At 44.4% G+C, this 13,755-nt stretch overlaps 2 protein-coding genes across 5 annotated transcripts; both read left to right on the top strand.

The window, feature by feature from the left end:
• The first annotated feature begins 449 nt into the window (after positions 1–449).
• On the top strand, positions 450–7,826 carry sgta (small glutamine rich tetratricopeptide repeat co-chaperone alpha). Of its 2 annotated transcripts, none has more exons than XM_084355131.1 (12): positions 450–608; positions 1,736–1,882; positions 3,311–3,414; positions 3,602–3,692; positions 3,844–3,943; positions 4,760–4,864; positions 5,202–5,337; positions 5,475–5,537; positions 5,704–5,741; positions 5,834–6,109; positions 6,197–6,320; positions 7,060–7,826. In XM_084355131.1, exons 2-11 carry the CDS (start codon positions 1,783–1,785, stop codon positions 6,306–6,308), a joined length of 1,125 nt encoding a protein of 374 aa, XP_084211257.1. In that variant the 5' UTR covers positions 450–608; positions 1,736–1,782; the 3' UTR covers positions 6,309–6,320; positions 7,060–7,826. The 2 variants fall into 2 exon arrangements, with proteins under 2 accessions (XP_084211257.1, XP_084211256.1); XM_084355130.1 differs by having other exon boundaries at positions 6,197–6,329.
• Positions 7,827–8,809: 983 nt separating this feature from the next.
• On the top strand, positions 8,810–13,373 carry LOC311258651 (zinc transporter ZIP3-like). Of its 3 annotated transcripts, none has more exons than XM_084355132.1 (3): positions 8,810–8,875; positions 10,907–11,197; positions 11,556–13,373. In XM_084355132.1, the coding sequence occupies exons 2-3, from the start codon at positions 10,991–10,993 to the stop codon at positions 12,300–12,302; spliced, it is 954 nt and encodes a 317-aa protein (XP_084211258.1). In that variant the 5' UTR covers positions 8,810–8,875; positions 10,907–10,990; the 3' UTR covers positions 12,303–13,373. The 3 variants fall into 3 exon arrangements, with proteins under 3 accessions (XP_084211258.1, XP_084211260.1, XP_084211259.1); XM_084355134.1 differs by having other exon boundaries at positions 8,828–8,875; positions 10,919–11,197; XM_084355133.1 differs by having other exon boundaries at positions 8,839–8,875; positions 10,916–11,197.
• Positions 13,374–13,755: the final 382 nt, after the last annotated feature.

The raw sequence follows: 13,755 nt of genomic DNA, 5'->3' as shown, positions 1-13,755 counted from the left end.
TTTCTTTAGGATTGTTAGTCAGCAGCAGAATAATAAAGATATTGAGTCAGTGGGACATTTCACAGTATAATAAACCTGTCAGCGCCCCCTGGTGGACAAACTCAAACACGTCTGTGATGTTTCTCCACCGACAGTTATTAGCTTTAAATTCTCGCGTTTTTTTTACAGTTGCCGTTTAATATGCTCTTATTTATCTTATTTATATCATAAACTAACTCTCGTGTTGTTTGTGGTGTAATAAATTATTACTCTGCTGCATCAATTTAGTATCTTTATCGAATTTGTTTCTTACACTGATCCAACAGCTACTTACCAGCTGGGGATCAGGTCATTTACCCATCGTCTGTCCGTAAACTGTCAGACAAAATTAATTAGGATTATGTTTGTAATGTTTTTATTCTGATCGCCAGATTTCCGGTATTTGCCAGCTTTGCTGGTAACTTGACGCCGGATAGCAACCACACCACACCGGCGCCTTCGAATGACGACGTTAGTCTGCGACAAGCTAATTAGCTAGCTGAGTGACGGCTACGACAAATCGAAAGAGCGGATCTAAAGTCAACTATCTGTTACCGGGCTAATCCACACCCGACATACAGAGACAACTGGTAGGTAAACACGTTACTGTGTTATCATGTTAGATTCGGCAGCAGGACAGTTTCTTACATGTGGCAGCAGCGTTATAGTCAACGGGATGCGATCAGCAAGCTAGGTAGCCGTTAGCAGCGTGCCGCTGTGGTTTGGAGAACACGTCACGCCAAGCCCCTTTTAAAACTCTGGAAATACAACCTGACATTGCTCCTGAGTCAAACTGTTCGCCTGTTAGAATGAACGTTATTACATGAAATCGACTGTCAATAACCACTCTTCAATTCGGCATACATTACATACTTACATAAATAACATAAATACTAATACAACTACAGCTTTAAGTAGCGGGTTCGACCGACGTTAACGCACGACCCCTCCCGGGAAACAAAGTACATTAGTGGGCAGCAGGTGACGACTAGCGTTAATGAGAAAAAAGTATTTTAAGTGATATTCTATTAAGATTAGCTGATGCCCGAGGAGTCAACCACAATCCCATTTAAATCATGTCTCGACGTTTCCAGCCGTGCTACATCTAGTCTGAACATATCTCTTCTATGAAAGGCAGCGTTAAACTGACAGATTTTTGGTTGGGGATTCGTTTAAACTCTACAATTTTACATGTAACGATAGCTAAACGTGAGGCAGGCGCACAGTGTTTTTACTTTTGTTGGAATGCTAGCAGGCTAAGCTAAAAGTAACTAACCAGCTAACTTTGTTGATAGAAGATAAGTGGAAGTTCAGAGTGACCTCCTCAGAGACGTGACTTAGCTTTAACTCGCAGCTAACAGTTAGCTAATTGTCTGCTTAACATTGCTCTAGCGGTGATTTACACACCAAGATGATAAGTGTTAGCTGGCAGCCGTTAGCATTACAAAGACAGTCATGCCGAGTTATACTTAGCCTGAGTTACTAGAATATTCTCCAAGCTAATGCTAAAGAGGGGGGTGGCTAACTGAGTGTGACAACAGTGCGCTTCTATGCGACACTGTGCTGAGGAGGAGGAGGAGGAGGTCACTGTTACATCTGATCCAAGTTACAAACGTTGTGTTTTAATAACATGACAGCTGACTTCTCCTCCTCCTGCTCCTCCTCCTCCTCCTCCTGCTGCTCCTCCTCCTCCTGCTCCTCCTGCTGCTCCCTGCAGGGTCTCTCCTCCTCAGTGACCACAGAGAGGTCCGAGCCTCCATCACCATGACAGACAACAAGCGTCTCGCCTTCTCCATCATCCAGTTCCTCCATGATCAGCTGCAGTCAGGGGATCTGACCTCGGGCGCCCAGGAGAGTCTGGAGGGTGAGTCCAGACACAAACTAACAAACAGCTGAAACACCTGTTACTGTTGTCACCTGTTGTGTTGCAGCAGTCACGTGACAGCAGCTGAGACTGTTGTTTGATCAGTTTGGGTTAACAGAACATCTTTGTGTATGTGAGGTTCGTTTTTTTTTCTTTAAAAGTTATTGAACTGATAAAAATCAATGTGCCTCATGCAGGATCATGTTCATAATCTTCCCTGAAGGCTCTTTTACTTCTTTCTGTGAGGTCCAAAGTTGGATCCACTGAACCTCCTCAACATACGACCACCTCCTGTTCACAAGGAAGTGAGATCTGACACTAACTGTGGTCCCAGCCTGGGTTATATAAATCTGCCTGTTCTGTTAGTGGGCAAAGTTCTTACATAAAAATGTTAGAAAGAAAATCTGAGCACAGCCGACAACACTGAGCTGAACTGTGTTCTGCCCGGCCCAGCCTGCTGGCGCTGCAGCGTTTTGCTCCACATGACGGTGGAAAGAGTCTGAATGTAAAAATGATTTGGTCTCATCGGGGATCGATTCTCTTCTGACAACGAGTCGGATTCATTCAACTTGGATGCTAACGGGTCAGTTATCTGCAGCTTCTCGTGTTCACAGATTAAAAAGACAAACATCTCTGGCTGCAGGTCACATCAGCTGTTACTGATTAATGTTCAGTGAGTGAGAAACCTGATGACAAAATTAAAACGCAAATCTGTTTGTGTCTAAACTCGAACAAAGATCATCTGTGAGGGAAGATGTTCCACTCTGTAACAGCGCTGTACTCCAACAGAGTGAGGCCTCTTCTCTAAAAAGACATCAGCTGATGTCACATTGTCCTGTTAAACATTTATTAATATCAGATCAATAACTTAAAACGATCATGAATCAGAACCTTCAGTGTTTGGATCTGTTCTTTCAGTGTGTCAGAAATATATTTAATCAACAGTTGATTAAATATAAGTATTGAGTCTGACTCAGTATCAGCAGATAATCAATATTAACCTTCTTCAACTAACCCCAAATTTAAGATGTGAAATGTGGTCAAAGACACGACGTGTGCAGATGTTCACGTGTTGTTGAGGTAGTTCTACTTGAAAAATGACTATCAGATATTTATATTCTATATTAGATAGATAAATTTGTCTAAATGAGTCGACTCCATATTTCTGATACGTTGTCTTTTTACTTCACACATTCATGTCAGCAGAATTTAGATTATTCTAACTCTAGTAACCATATTTCTACATAAAACCTACACCTGCACAGGTAGGCTACTTACATTAACACTTACCTGCAGCGCTTGAATCAAAAATTTAGTTCAAATTTGTCTTGAAAAGTTCTTGAAAGTATAAATTTGAGTGTTTGATTCTCTCATACGACTCGCGTCTGTTTATTTCCTCCCTGTTCAACTGAGTTTGTTGCTCTACAGTTGCTGTTCAGTGTTTGGAGACGGCGTTCGACGTTTCGACTGACGACCAGAGCCTCGCCGTCCCCATGACGTTACCAGAGATCTTCGCCTCAGCCACAGAGCAGGTGAGGAACAGCATGAAACCAGGACAGCTGAAGGTCCAGCTGAGGTAGTGATGCTGCCGGCCGTTTAGTGGCTATCTCCAGGACACATCTGACTGTGTGTGTGTGTGTGTGTGTGTGTGTGTGTGTGTGTGTGTGTGCGTGTGTGTGTGTGTGTGTCTGCGTGTGTGTGTCTGTGTGTGTGTGTCAGCTTCCAGTTGAGTCGCAGGTCAACAACAACTCCACCCAGAACTCCCTCACTGAGGAACAGAGAGCCGAGGCCGAGACACTCAAAACTGACGGTAAGACGATGATGACGATGATGACGATGATGACGATGATGAAGGAAACTCTTCCTTCAGTCAGACGTATTTTTAAAGATGCTGCCGTCGTCTTTGGTTTCTCATCTTGATTTTATTAGTTATGACTTGATGTGTTTTGTCTTGACTGCAGGAAACGACCAAATGAAAGTGGAGAACTTCTCTGCTGCTGTTGAGTTTTACTCAAAGGCCATCGCCATCAACCCTCAGAACGCCGTCTATTACTGCAACAGGTCAGTGTGCCGCCGGGACGCTTCAGTTTAAAGGAGGTCTGACTCACCTGATGGAGACTGATTGGCGCCTGTTTCAGCCGGCATTCTCCTCCCTCCTGTTATCTGTGTGTTACTGTGAACCACCAAACTCCGAGCTAGGCTACAGGCTACAGGCTACAGGCTACAGGCTAGCTCGCCTCGCCGCCCAAAACAAGTTCACCCACACGTTTTCTGTCGCTGCATCGCAGATTAGCTCCGCCCACAACCACTGGTTGGTTTAAAGAAACAAACACAGCAGGAGGATGATGATGATGATGATGATGATGATGATGAGTACAGACAGACCTTTCTCGAGCGATGTGGTTGGGTTTTGTGAGACTAATTTAAAGTTATACTATAAAGGATTTTCTGATTTAAAAAAAAAAGTATAGATACAAAAGTAGCCGTCCACAGAGACTCTGCCTGTGCTTTACTAGTTTCTGAGTATTTTGCTGTAATCAGGACGTTTGTGTTCAGTCAAATGTTTAAAGGAACAAACCTCGACGGGGCCTTCACTTGTCAGTGACAATTTGAGTTTGTTAATGTTTCCTGGTTGTGCGTCCGGTCGTGTCCACGTCGTCCCAGTCTGTCATGAACCTGATCTCAGGACACCTTCAGGGAATTTCTTCAAATTTAAGACAAACTCCCAGTAGTTAAAAAATAACAAATGTCTAACAGCATAAAATGACGAAGTGATGACATTTTATGTTCACAAAGGTCAAAGGTCAACTTCCCTGTGACCATATTTCACCTTTGGTCAGATACTGAATGGTGTGGATGTGATGTTTGTGTGTTCAGGGCTGCAGCGTACAGTAAACTGGGGAACTACGCTGGAGCGGTGCAGGACTGTGAAAGGGCCATCAGCATCGACCCAAACTACAGCAAAGCCTACGGCAGGATGGGGTACGTACACCAGAGTGTAGACGGAAAACAGTGGTCACTAAAGCACAGAGACACGTTCTCCAAATCAGACTTTACACTGAGACATGGTGTGTTTTATAAGAGCAACAGAAGATGATGAACTGGTTCATTTTTTAAAGAGCAGAGTTGCAGTTACGTTCCTGACGGGAGCCGACAGTGAACTCTGTGTTGCGTTCACTGTCCTCTCTTTGTTGTGTCACTGATCTCTCTATGTTGCGTTCGCTGTCCTCTCTGTGTTGCGTTCACTGTCCTCTCTGTGTTGCGTTCACTGTCCTCTCTGTGTTGCGTTCGCTGACCTCTCTGTGTTGTGATATTTCAGTTTGGCTCTGGCCAGCCTCAACAAACACACAGAAGCAGTCAGTTACTATAAGAAAGCTCTGGAGCTCGACCCCGACAACGACACGTACAAAACCAACCTGAAGATTGCAGAAGAGAAGATGGAAACATCCAGTCCAGTAAGAACCGAACAGAACCGAACAGAACCGAGGGGAGCGAGGGGAAATGTTTGTCTGAGTAGTGATTAGGGGGTGGATCCTCACTTCTCTCTCTCTCTCTCTCTCTCTCTCTCTCTCTCTCTCTCTCTCTCTCTCAGACAGCAGGGATGGGTGGAGTGGATCTGGCCGGTCTGCTCAGTAACCCCGGCTTCATGAACATGGTGAGATCTGACTCTGTTCAGCATCCAGCTGATAATCTTTCCAGTAAAACGTCCTCTTCTGTCTTTTGTCTCCGTTGTTTCTCTTCTTCTTGTGCATCCTGTTTGACGTCGGCTCAGCGCGTCTTCATAAAGTTTAATTGAATATCGTCCCTCTGTGTGTCTGCAGGCGTCCTCTCTGATGAACAACCCTCAGGTCCAGCAGCTGTGAGTACATCTGAGTTTCTCATCAGGTGTTTCAGTGTTTCTTCTTCTCTGGTTCATTGACGTTAACTTCCTGTTTCCTGTCTCTCCCCCAGGATGTCAGGGATGATGTCAGGAGCGTACGGTGGGATGGGAGGAGGAAGTGGAGGAGGAGGAGGAGGAGCAGGAGCAGGACTAGGAGCAGGACTAGGAGCAGGACTAGGAGCAGGACTTGGAGGAGGACTTGGAGGAGGTCTAGGAGGAGGACTAGGAGCAGGTCTAGGAGGAGGACTAGGGGGAGCAGGAGGAGCAGGAGGTGCAGCACCAGGTGCAGCAGCACCAGGAGCTGCTGGAGCCGCTGGAGCCGGAGATTTATCAGGACTAATCCAGGCGTACGTACCTCAGCAGACAGATGATAGATTATCGTTTCTCCCACAAACTTCTGAATCACAGTTTGCTGTTGTCCGTCTGTGTTGCAGAGGTCAGCAGTTTGCTCAGCAGATGCAGCAGCAGAACCCCGAACTCATCGAACAGCTGAGGAGTCAAATCCGCAACCGAACGCCCAGCGCTGGAAACGAGGAGCAGCCATGACATTCAGATCCAGTAAATATTGTAAATACTGAATAATTTGCTATTTAGAAAAATAAGTCAGACGATCAGATGGCTTTGACCTTATGTACAAAATGAAGACGACTCTGCTCGGACCACACTCTCCACTTTATGTGTCTTTTTTAATGTGTGTCCTCTGTGCAGAGAGGTCGCAGTTTCAATGAGCGTTGGCTTGAACATGAAAAATACAATTTGTGGTCGGCCATTTTCCATCAGCTCACATACACTAAAGTCCCAGCGATGCACCACAGAGCATCTCTCCTGCAGGACCGCTGACGGCTGTCAGCCGAACAGTCGATCGCAGAGGAGGTTGTACCTTCGTCTGGTTCGAAGGAAGTTTAGCCAACTTCGCTAACATTCATTAGCAGAGCAGCTAGCTAGCAGAGCGGCCGTGCCTCACGCTGCCCTCCACTTCTGTCAACCTTCTCCACATCAGTCTCAGTTAGTGTGATGTCCTCACATGTACAGGACACCAGGCTAAATTAAAAATGTTGGTTTTTCATATCAACATTTTAGTGCTTGAGTTTGAGTGTAAACTGTATTTGAGCCATTACAGTTGTATTCATACAGTAATCTTACTTATTTATGGCCAGATTTTCTGGGGATCCTCTGCTGGACTGGTCTCAGTGCGTCAGTGTGTTTGTTCTTGTTTCATTTGTGTTTTGGTGCTGACGAATCTTTTTATTTCCTCTGTCTGTGTGTGTGTGTGTGTGTGTGTGTGTGTGTGTGTCAGGTTGGACAGGTTTTGTGTGTGGAGGAGGAGAAGAGCTGATTTGGATCGTTTATAACTCGAAGGACTAAAAGGAAGCGGTTTTTGTTTCTTTGTTCCATCACTGAATATTTCCTGCACGAGAGAACGAGAGGCCTCCCGCTTCATTCAGGAGCCACGTCACCAAAAACAACAAACACACACTTCCTGCGGCTCTGTGTGGTTTTGAGGAAGAACATTTTGACTTTAACACTTTAATATCAAACACAGATTCATTGTCATAATATTGTCACGCTCTAATAGGAACATGGATCCAGATGAGTTTAAAACAGAGGCTTGAAATTTCTTCTTAAAACTACACAGTGTAACTTTAATGCAATGTTTTCTGTCCCAGGACCTTGTTTATTGTGTGTGTGTGTGTGTGTGTGTGTGTGTGTGTGTGTGAGAGAGAGTGTGTGAGTGTGAGTGTTTGTGACTCGGCCTACTTTTAGGGACATATTCAGAGCTGAGACCAGTTAATTGGGGACAAAGTCGTGTCCCTGTTTGGGGAGAAGCTGATGTGTGGGTCAGTGGTTATTGTTAGATTGAATGTAAGTCTATGTGATGACCCTAAAAGTAAGCCTGTGTGTGTGTGTGTGTGTGTGTGTGTGTGTGTGTGTGTGTGTGTGTGTGTGTGTGTGTGTGTGTGTGTGTGTTAAACTGGTCGGTCACATGGAGCTGTGAGGAGGCAGCGGGAGGCGGAGAGCTGTTCAAACAGTCTGAGAATTAAAAAGAGCATCTCAACATTTTAACTCTGTTTTCTGTCTGACGTCTGTTGATTCTGATCGATCAATATCTGCAGTTTGTTTTCTGATCAGCAGCTTCACAGAAACACGGCTGTAATCCTCACTGAGGTGTTCGCCCTGATTTAAAGGGACAGTTCACCCAAAAAGTAAGATTCAGATCCCAAAACGTTATTTGCACCCTCGACGTGCGGTCAAGCTTGTGCACCCACTTCAGACACGACGCTGTTTTACTGAGAAGCTCCAGAAACTTCACCTGACTTTCCTTCAGCATGGAGGGAGGAGATGATGACTGGATTTACATTCCTGGGTGAACTGTTCCTTTAAGGCTGCTGCAGATGTGCTTTATGTTAAAAGTCACAATGATCAGTTTAATTTCATCACTTCTCACAGCGGGTCTGTTTTACCAGAGCTGCTGCCTCTGTGAGGAGGGAGGACTACCTGTGAATGAATATTAATGCCTGAACTCGTTTGTAGTTGACATGAAAACAGTATTTAATGATGCAGATTCATTTATTGTTGACTTTTGTTTTTCCTGTTTGTTTCTGTCACTTCTGTAAAGTTTGAATCAGAAACAACCTCACCTTGTCCTCTTGCTAATGACTATTCAGGAAATACAGATATTAAATATTTCTACCATTCAAATACTTTTTATAACAGATCCACAGACGCAACTCTGTCACCAGGTATGATGTAACCATGGCAACACGATCATAACTGTCAGATCTGTGTATGAAACAGACGAGCCACTGATTATCAGACAATGAAAATATTCACAGCAGCCTCCACACTTTACAGAAACAGCCAATGAGTTTTATGATTTTATTTTGTCAAACTTCCGGTTTCAAATGAAGTTTGATTTTAATTTAATGAAGTCAATATATCTGCTTGTATTTCTCATGATACTGGGAATAAAACGCCACATAGAGTCTCAAGTGTTTTTCTAATTTATCTGACTACGTCATTAGCAGATCAACCTATGATCGCGCAGGGAATGCGTGACGTAATGAGGAAGTATTTCCATACACCTGCTGCAGAGCGCACGGATGGTCGGACAGGTAAACACGGTTATTACGAGTTATATTGTGGCGTTTAATATCTTTATGTTGCGCTGAGGTTTCTGCTGTGACGACAGACTCAGACACGAACAGCTGCTGTGCTTCATAACTGGAGATTTCAGCTGGTAGCTAGCTTCTTTAGCCGCCGGGGTGCTAACTTAAGAACGGCTAGCTAATGTTAGCAATTCTGTCAAGCTAGCAGCTGTTAGCCAGGACGGTAGCGGAAGTTGGGTGATTTTCTGTCGCACTAAAAGAAAAAAACTTGTCAGTATAGTTGAAAAGGTTGAACCATACATAGAAAATAATGACACCACACAGATTGAAGCCATAGCTCAGAGATGGTAAAATATGTTGTAAGTTATCTTTAATCATAGTTGAGGAGCACGGTAATTGTTTTATTTTGAAGTTCCTCACGGGAAGTGCGGTTAACGTTGGCGGGTTTGACGTTTGTCTCCTGCAGTGACGACATTATAATAACTCGTAATAATAATAACAATAGTCATAATAAACGCGTCAGTCCGCCCAGGGTCATCAGTCTGTGACGTCAGTGATGTCACAGACTACGTTTGTATCGTCACAAACACACAGACCGGAAGGTCCACTCCGAAGCCTCTGACGCTAAAATCTGATTATTTCTTATTCTGTTCAATTTAAAACTGTAGAGAAGTTTCTGCTGCAGCAGTGTTTCGGTTCCTCCTCAGCCACATCATGTAATGATGGAGGAAAGTAATCAGATCCTGTTCTTAAGTAAAAGTACTAATACCACAGTATAAAATGTGACTTATATTATTATATATGATGTAGACAGCTCCGTCACTTCACATTAACGTGTCTCATCACTGAGACAAACAGACTCCGTGTTTCTCCTCAAAGACAGAAAGAAGTTCATGCAGAACATTTGCTGAATTTACAAGAAGGAACAAATCAGTCAGAATCAGTCAGAGACAGAGTTTCACACAGTTTATAAAGTGTCTCCAACTCAACAACTCACTAAACTGACACATTTGTTAAGGGAGTCTGGGGACAAAGAAGTCGCCTATACTGGTTACTGGTTAGTGTGTTTGTAAAATGTGACATGTTTAGATCAATAAAATGTTTCTTCTTTCATAAATTGAGTGTAAATGGTGAAATCAGTGTAAACAGTGTGTTCAAACAGCTGCTAAATGTTGGCAGGTAAGACTTCAGCACTTTAGACACAGAAGCAGACAGGCTGGTACTGGACACACACTGTGATGTCACTGACACACACTGTGATGTCACTGACATGTTTGGTCTCTGTTAACCTGCCAGAGTCAGCAGCAGCTGTCTGTGATCACACTGTCTGTTTAACTGATCCAACCACTGAACCAGTCACCACAGCACCAGACTCCCTTAACAAATGTGTCAGTTTAGTGAGTTGTTGAGTTGGAGACACTTTATAAACTGTGTGAAACTCTGTCTCTGACTGATTCTGACTTATTTGTTCCTTCTTGTAAATTCAGCAAATGTTCTCCATTTTTTTAAATTATTATTTAACCTTTATTTAACCAGGAAAAGATGTAAAATAGATTAATCCGGTAGATTAAAAATCTCTTTTACAAGAGTGTCCTGGCCAAGACAGGCAGCAGCATAGACATACATACACACAGAGACAAGATGGACACACACATTAGTAACACTTAGCAAAACAGCAAACATTTTAAGATCAGCTAAAATAATAAAAGCCTCAGGCAAAACATCTGCAGCCAGAGTTTTCAGCCTCCATGTCATCCAGTTTCCCTTTAAAGGTGTTCAATGAGACCAACTCATTTAGTTGCAAAGTTTTTTGTAACATGAACTTCTTTCTGTCTTTGAGTAGAAACATGGAGTCTGTTTGTCCCAGTGATGGACGGGTTTGTTTCATATAGAGCAGGAAGTGACATCACATCACTGAGGTCACTCAGACGGATGTTCATGTCAGCTGTGAACTGGACCTCTGTATGTGTTTCTGGTTTATTCTGCACTCACCAGCATCTCACACTCAACTCTGTCTGTCTGTCCCAGTAGAACCAGTAGAACCAGTAGAACCAGTAGAACGGAGGTGTGCGTGATGAGGCTGTTGTCGACACTGTAGCGTGAGCTGGGCAGAGCTTCAGGATGGACATCCTGGTGGGCAAGCTGCTCGGCCTGCTGGGATTGTTTGGCCTCATGCTGACTGGCGTACTGGTCCCAGTGCGCCTCCTGCTGGTCGACTACGACAAGGCGCACAGATACAGGAGGGCTCTGTCTCTCTGTAACTCGTTCGGAGGAGGCGTTTTCCTGGCAACATGCTTCAATGCTCTGCTGCCTGCAGTCAGAGACAAGGTAACACACACACACACACACACACACACACACACACGCACACACATACATTTATTGTGGCGTCTCACTTTATGTATTAACTGACTGTCTTTGTTGTCTGCATCAGTGGAAACATACATTTTTGTTCATGTTTAACCAAAATGAAATAATAGAATGAATCAAAGCAGAAACATGAAGAAGAGCGAGCTGCACACACGTCTGATAAAGAAGTTAAAGACAGGAGTGAACTTACAACAAATGGAGCAACAGTGATTACAGATCAGAGACGGATTTGGTTTTGCTAAGTGGATTCAGACTCATTAAAACGGAGCGAGCTCAGTCTCCAGCTGGATCAGTTGATGTGTTGTGTCTCTCTCAGGTGGCCGACGTGTTCCAGCAGCTGAAGATCAGCAGCGACTATCCTCTGGCGGAGACGATGATGATGCTCGGCCTCTTCCTCACCGTCTTCGTGGAGCAGACTATCCTCACCTTCAGGAAGGAGAAACCGTCCTTCATCGACCTGGAGACCTTCAACGCTGGCGGCTCCGAGGCCGGCAGCGACTCAGAGTACGACACACCCTTCATTTCCTCGGCACGGGGTTCACCAGGCGGTGGAGGGCGCCACTCCCACGGACACCAGCACGGACACTTTAGCCCCGCCGAGCTGGCGGGGGCGGGGCCTTTGCGGCTGGCCAGCCTGGTCCTGGCTCTGTCGGCTCACTCGGTGTTTGAGGGGCTGGCGCTCGGCCTGCAGGAGGACGGAGCCAAGCTGGGCAGCCTCTACCTGGGCGTGGCCGTGCACGAGACGCTGGCGGCCGTGGCGCTTGGGGTGAGTGTGGCAAAGGCGTCGCTCGGCATGAAGGACGCCGCCAAACTGGGCGTCACAGTCAGCCTGATGATCCCCCTGGGGATGTTGGTGGGGATGGGTATCGAGTCGGCGCAGACGCTGGCGGGCGCCGTGGTGTCGGTGGTGCTGCAGGGACTCGCCGCCGGTACTTTCCTGTTTGTCACCTTCTTTGAGATTCTGTCCCGAGAGCTGGACGACAAACAGGACCGGCTGCTCAAGGTGCTCTTCCTCATCCTCGGCTACACCACGCTCGCCGCACTCGTCTTCATCAAGTGGTGACACACAGGAAGTGACACATGCAGCGATACCAAAGGAAAACTCATAACTCCATAGAGTCCAGCTGTGAGAGGCAGAAGCATCTGGAGCAGCTGGATGAACATCTCCTGTAAAGGAAACCTGACCGGTCTGTGACGAACAAACAGTTTACACGGAAATATAACAAATGAAGCTCAGTGATGAGAAGATGTTTCTCAGATGAAACCTGAAGTAACGTGACACACCTGAGAAAGCTCGTGTCTGCTGCCCTCTAATGGTTAAACCTCTCACCCTGCTGCAGGACAGGTGTACTCAGGTCACCTGGAGCTGTTGAAAATGTGACCAAAGCTGACGAAATACTGAAATAATGATTGAAGACAGAAATAAATACACTGAACAACCTTTACTAAAAGTGAACTCGAGCAGGTTGGTGTTAAAACTAAATGTGCACAGTGAAGAAAAGAGAAGAAAAGTCAGATTTCTGAGGAACTTTAACGTTGTAGACAGAAGTGAAGTACTGCAGGTAACAAATACACATCAGGTTAAAGATATATTTTACTGCCAAAAATAATTGATCTCTTTCCATTTCCTCATCACTTCTTTTTTTATAAGTCACCTCCTCCATGTCAGAAACAGTTAGAAACCAAAAATCCAGAGGTGGAAGAAGAAGTACGAACATCTTTCACTGTAGTCAGAGTAGAAATACTTGATCACAAGTCAAAGTCCTACATTTATAATTTTACTTGAGTAAAAGTACAAAAGTGTAGCACATAAATATAAAATATAGAAAAGTAGAAGTAGTCGTGCAGGATTATTTGAGGATAATATATATTATATTATTATGTTAAGTTTCTCTTCAATGAAACTTTCTGTCGTCTTTATATTTATATACTTTATATACATATGAAGTTGTTTCCTGTTAAACACTGGAGCCTTTGAAGGTGATCCATATCTCTGTGTACACATCATCTTTATTTTTTTGACTTTTTCATCGTTGTTTGTGTTCATATTGTGATGTTGAACAGTTTTGTATTTATGATGTCATCTCGTCTCATTTATCTTGTGTTTGCTGAAATTAAACAGATCATTATCAGACTTGTTATTTACGAGACGTTTGGTTATTTTGTGTTACAGCAGCAGTCACAGATCAACATGATCGTTCAGGTGTTGAGTTTGTGTTCAGTCTTCTCTCTCTTGTAGCTCGGTGTTTGGTCTCCACCTCCTCCTGAAGGAAATCTCTCTTTAACTACTGAACGCTTCACTTTGTTCACCAGCTGCTCTCTAACTGTGTCTGTCAGACATGTGAATATCTTTGTTCCTCCCTAATATGTTGATTATTTTCTCAATTAAGTGATCAGTTGTTCGGTCTATAAAATGTCAGAAAATGTGTTTCCTCAAATGTTTGCGGTCGTAGGAGGACCGGAACCAGAACATATTCTCCAGAAGCTCCGAGATCCCAAACTGATGTGAGAAGATG

This window comes from Pagrus pagrus (genome assembly GCF_965226575.1).
Source record: "Pagrus pagrus genome assembly, chromosome: 6".
Taxonomy (NCBI): Eukaryota; Metazoa; Chordata; class Actinopteri; order Spariformes; family Sparidae; genus Pagrus; species Pagrus pagrus.
This window is presented reverse-complemented; position numbering and strand designations above follow the sequence as displayed.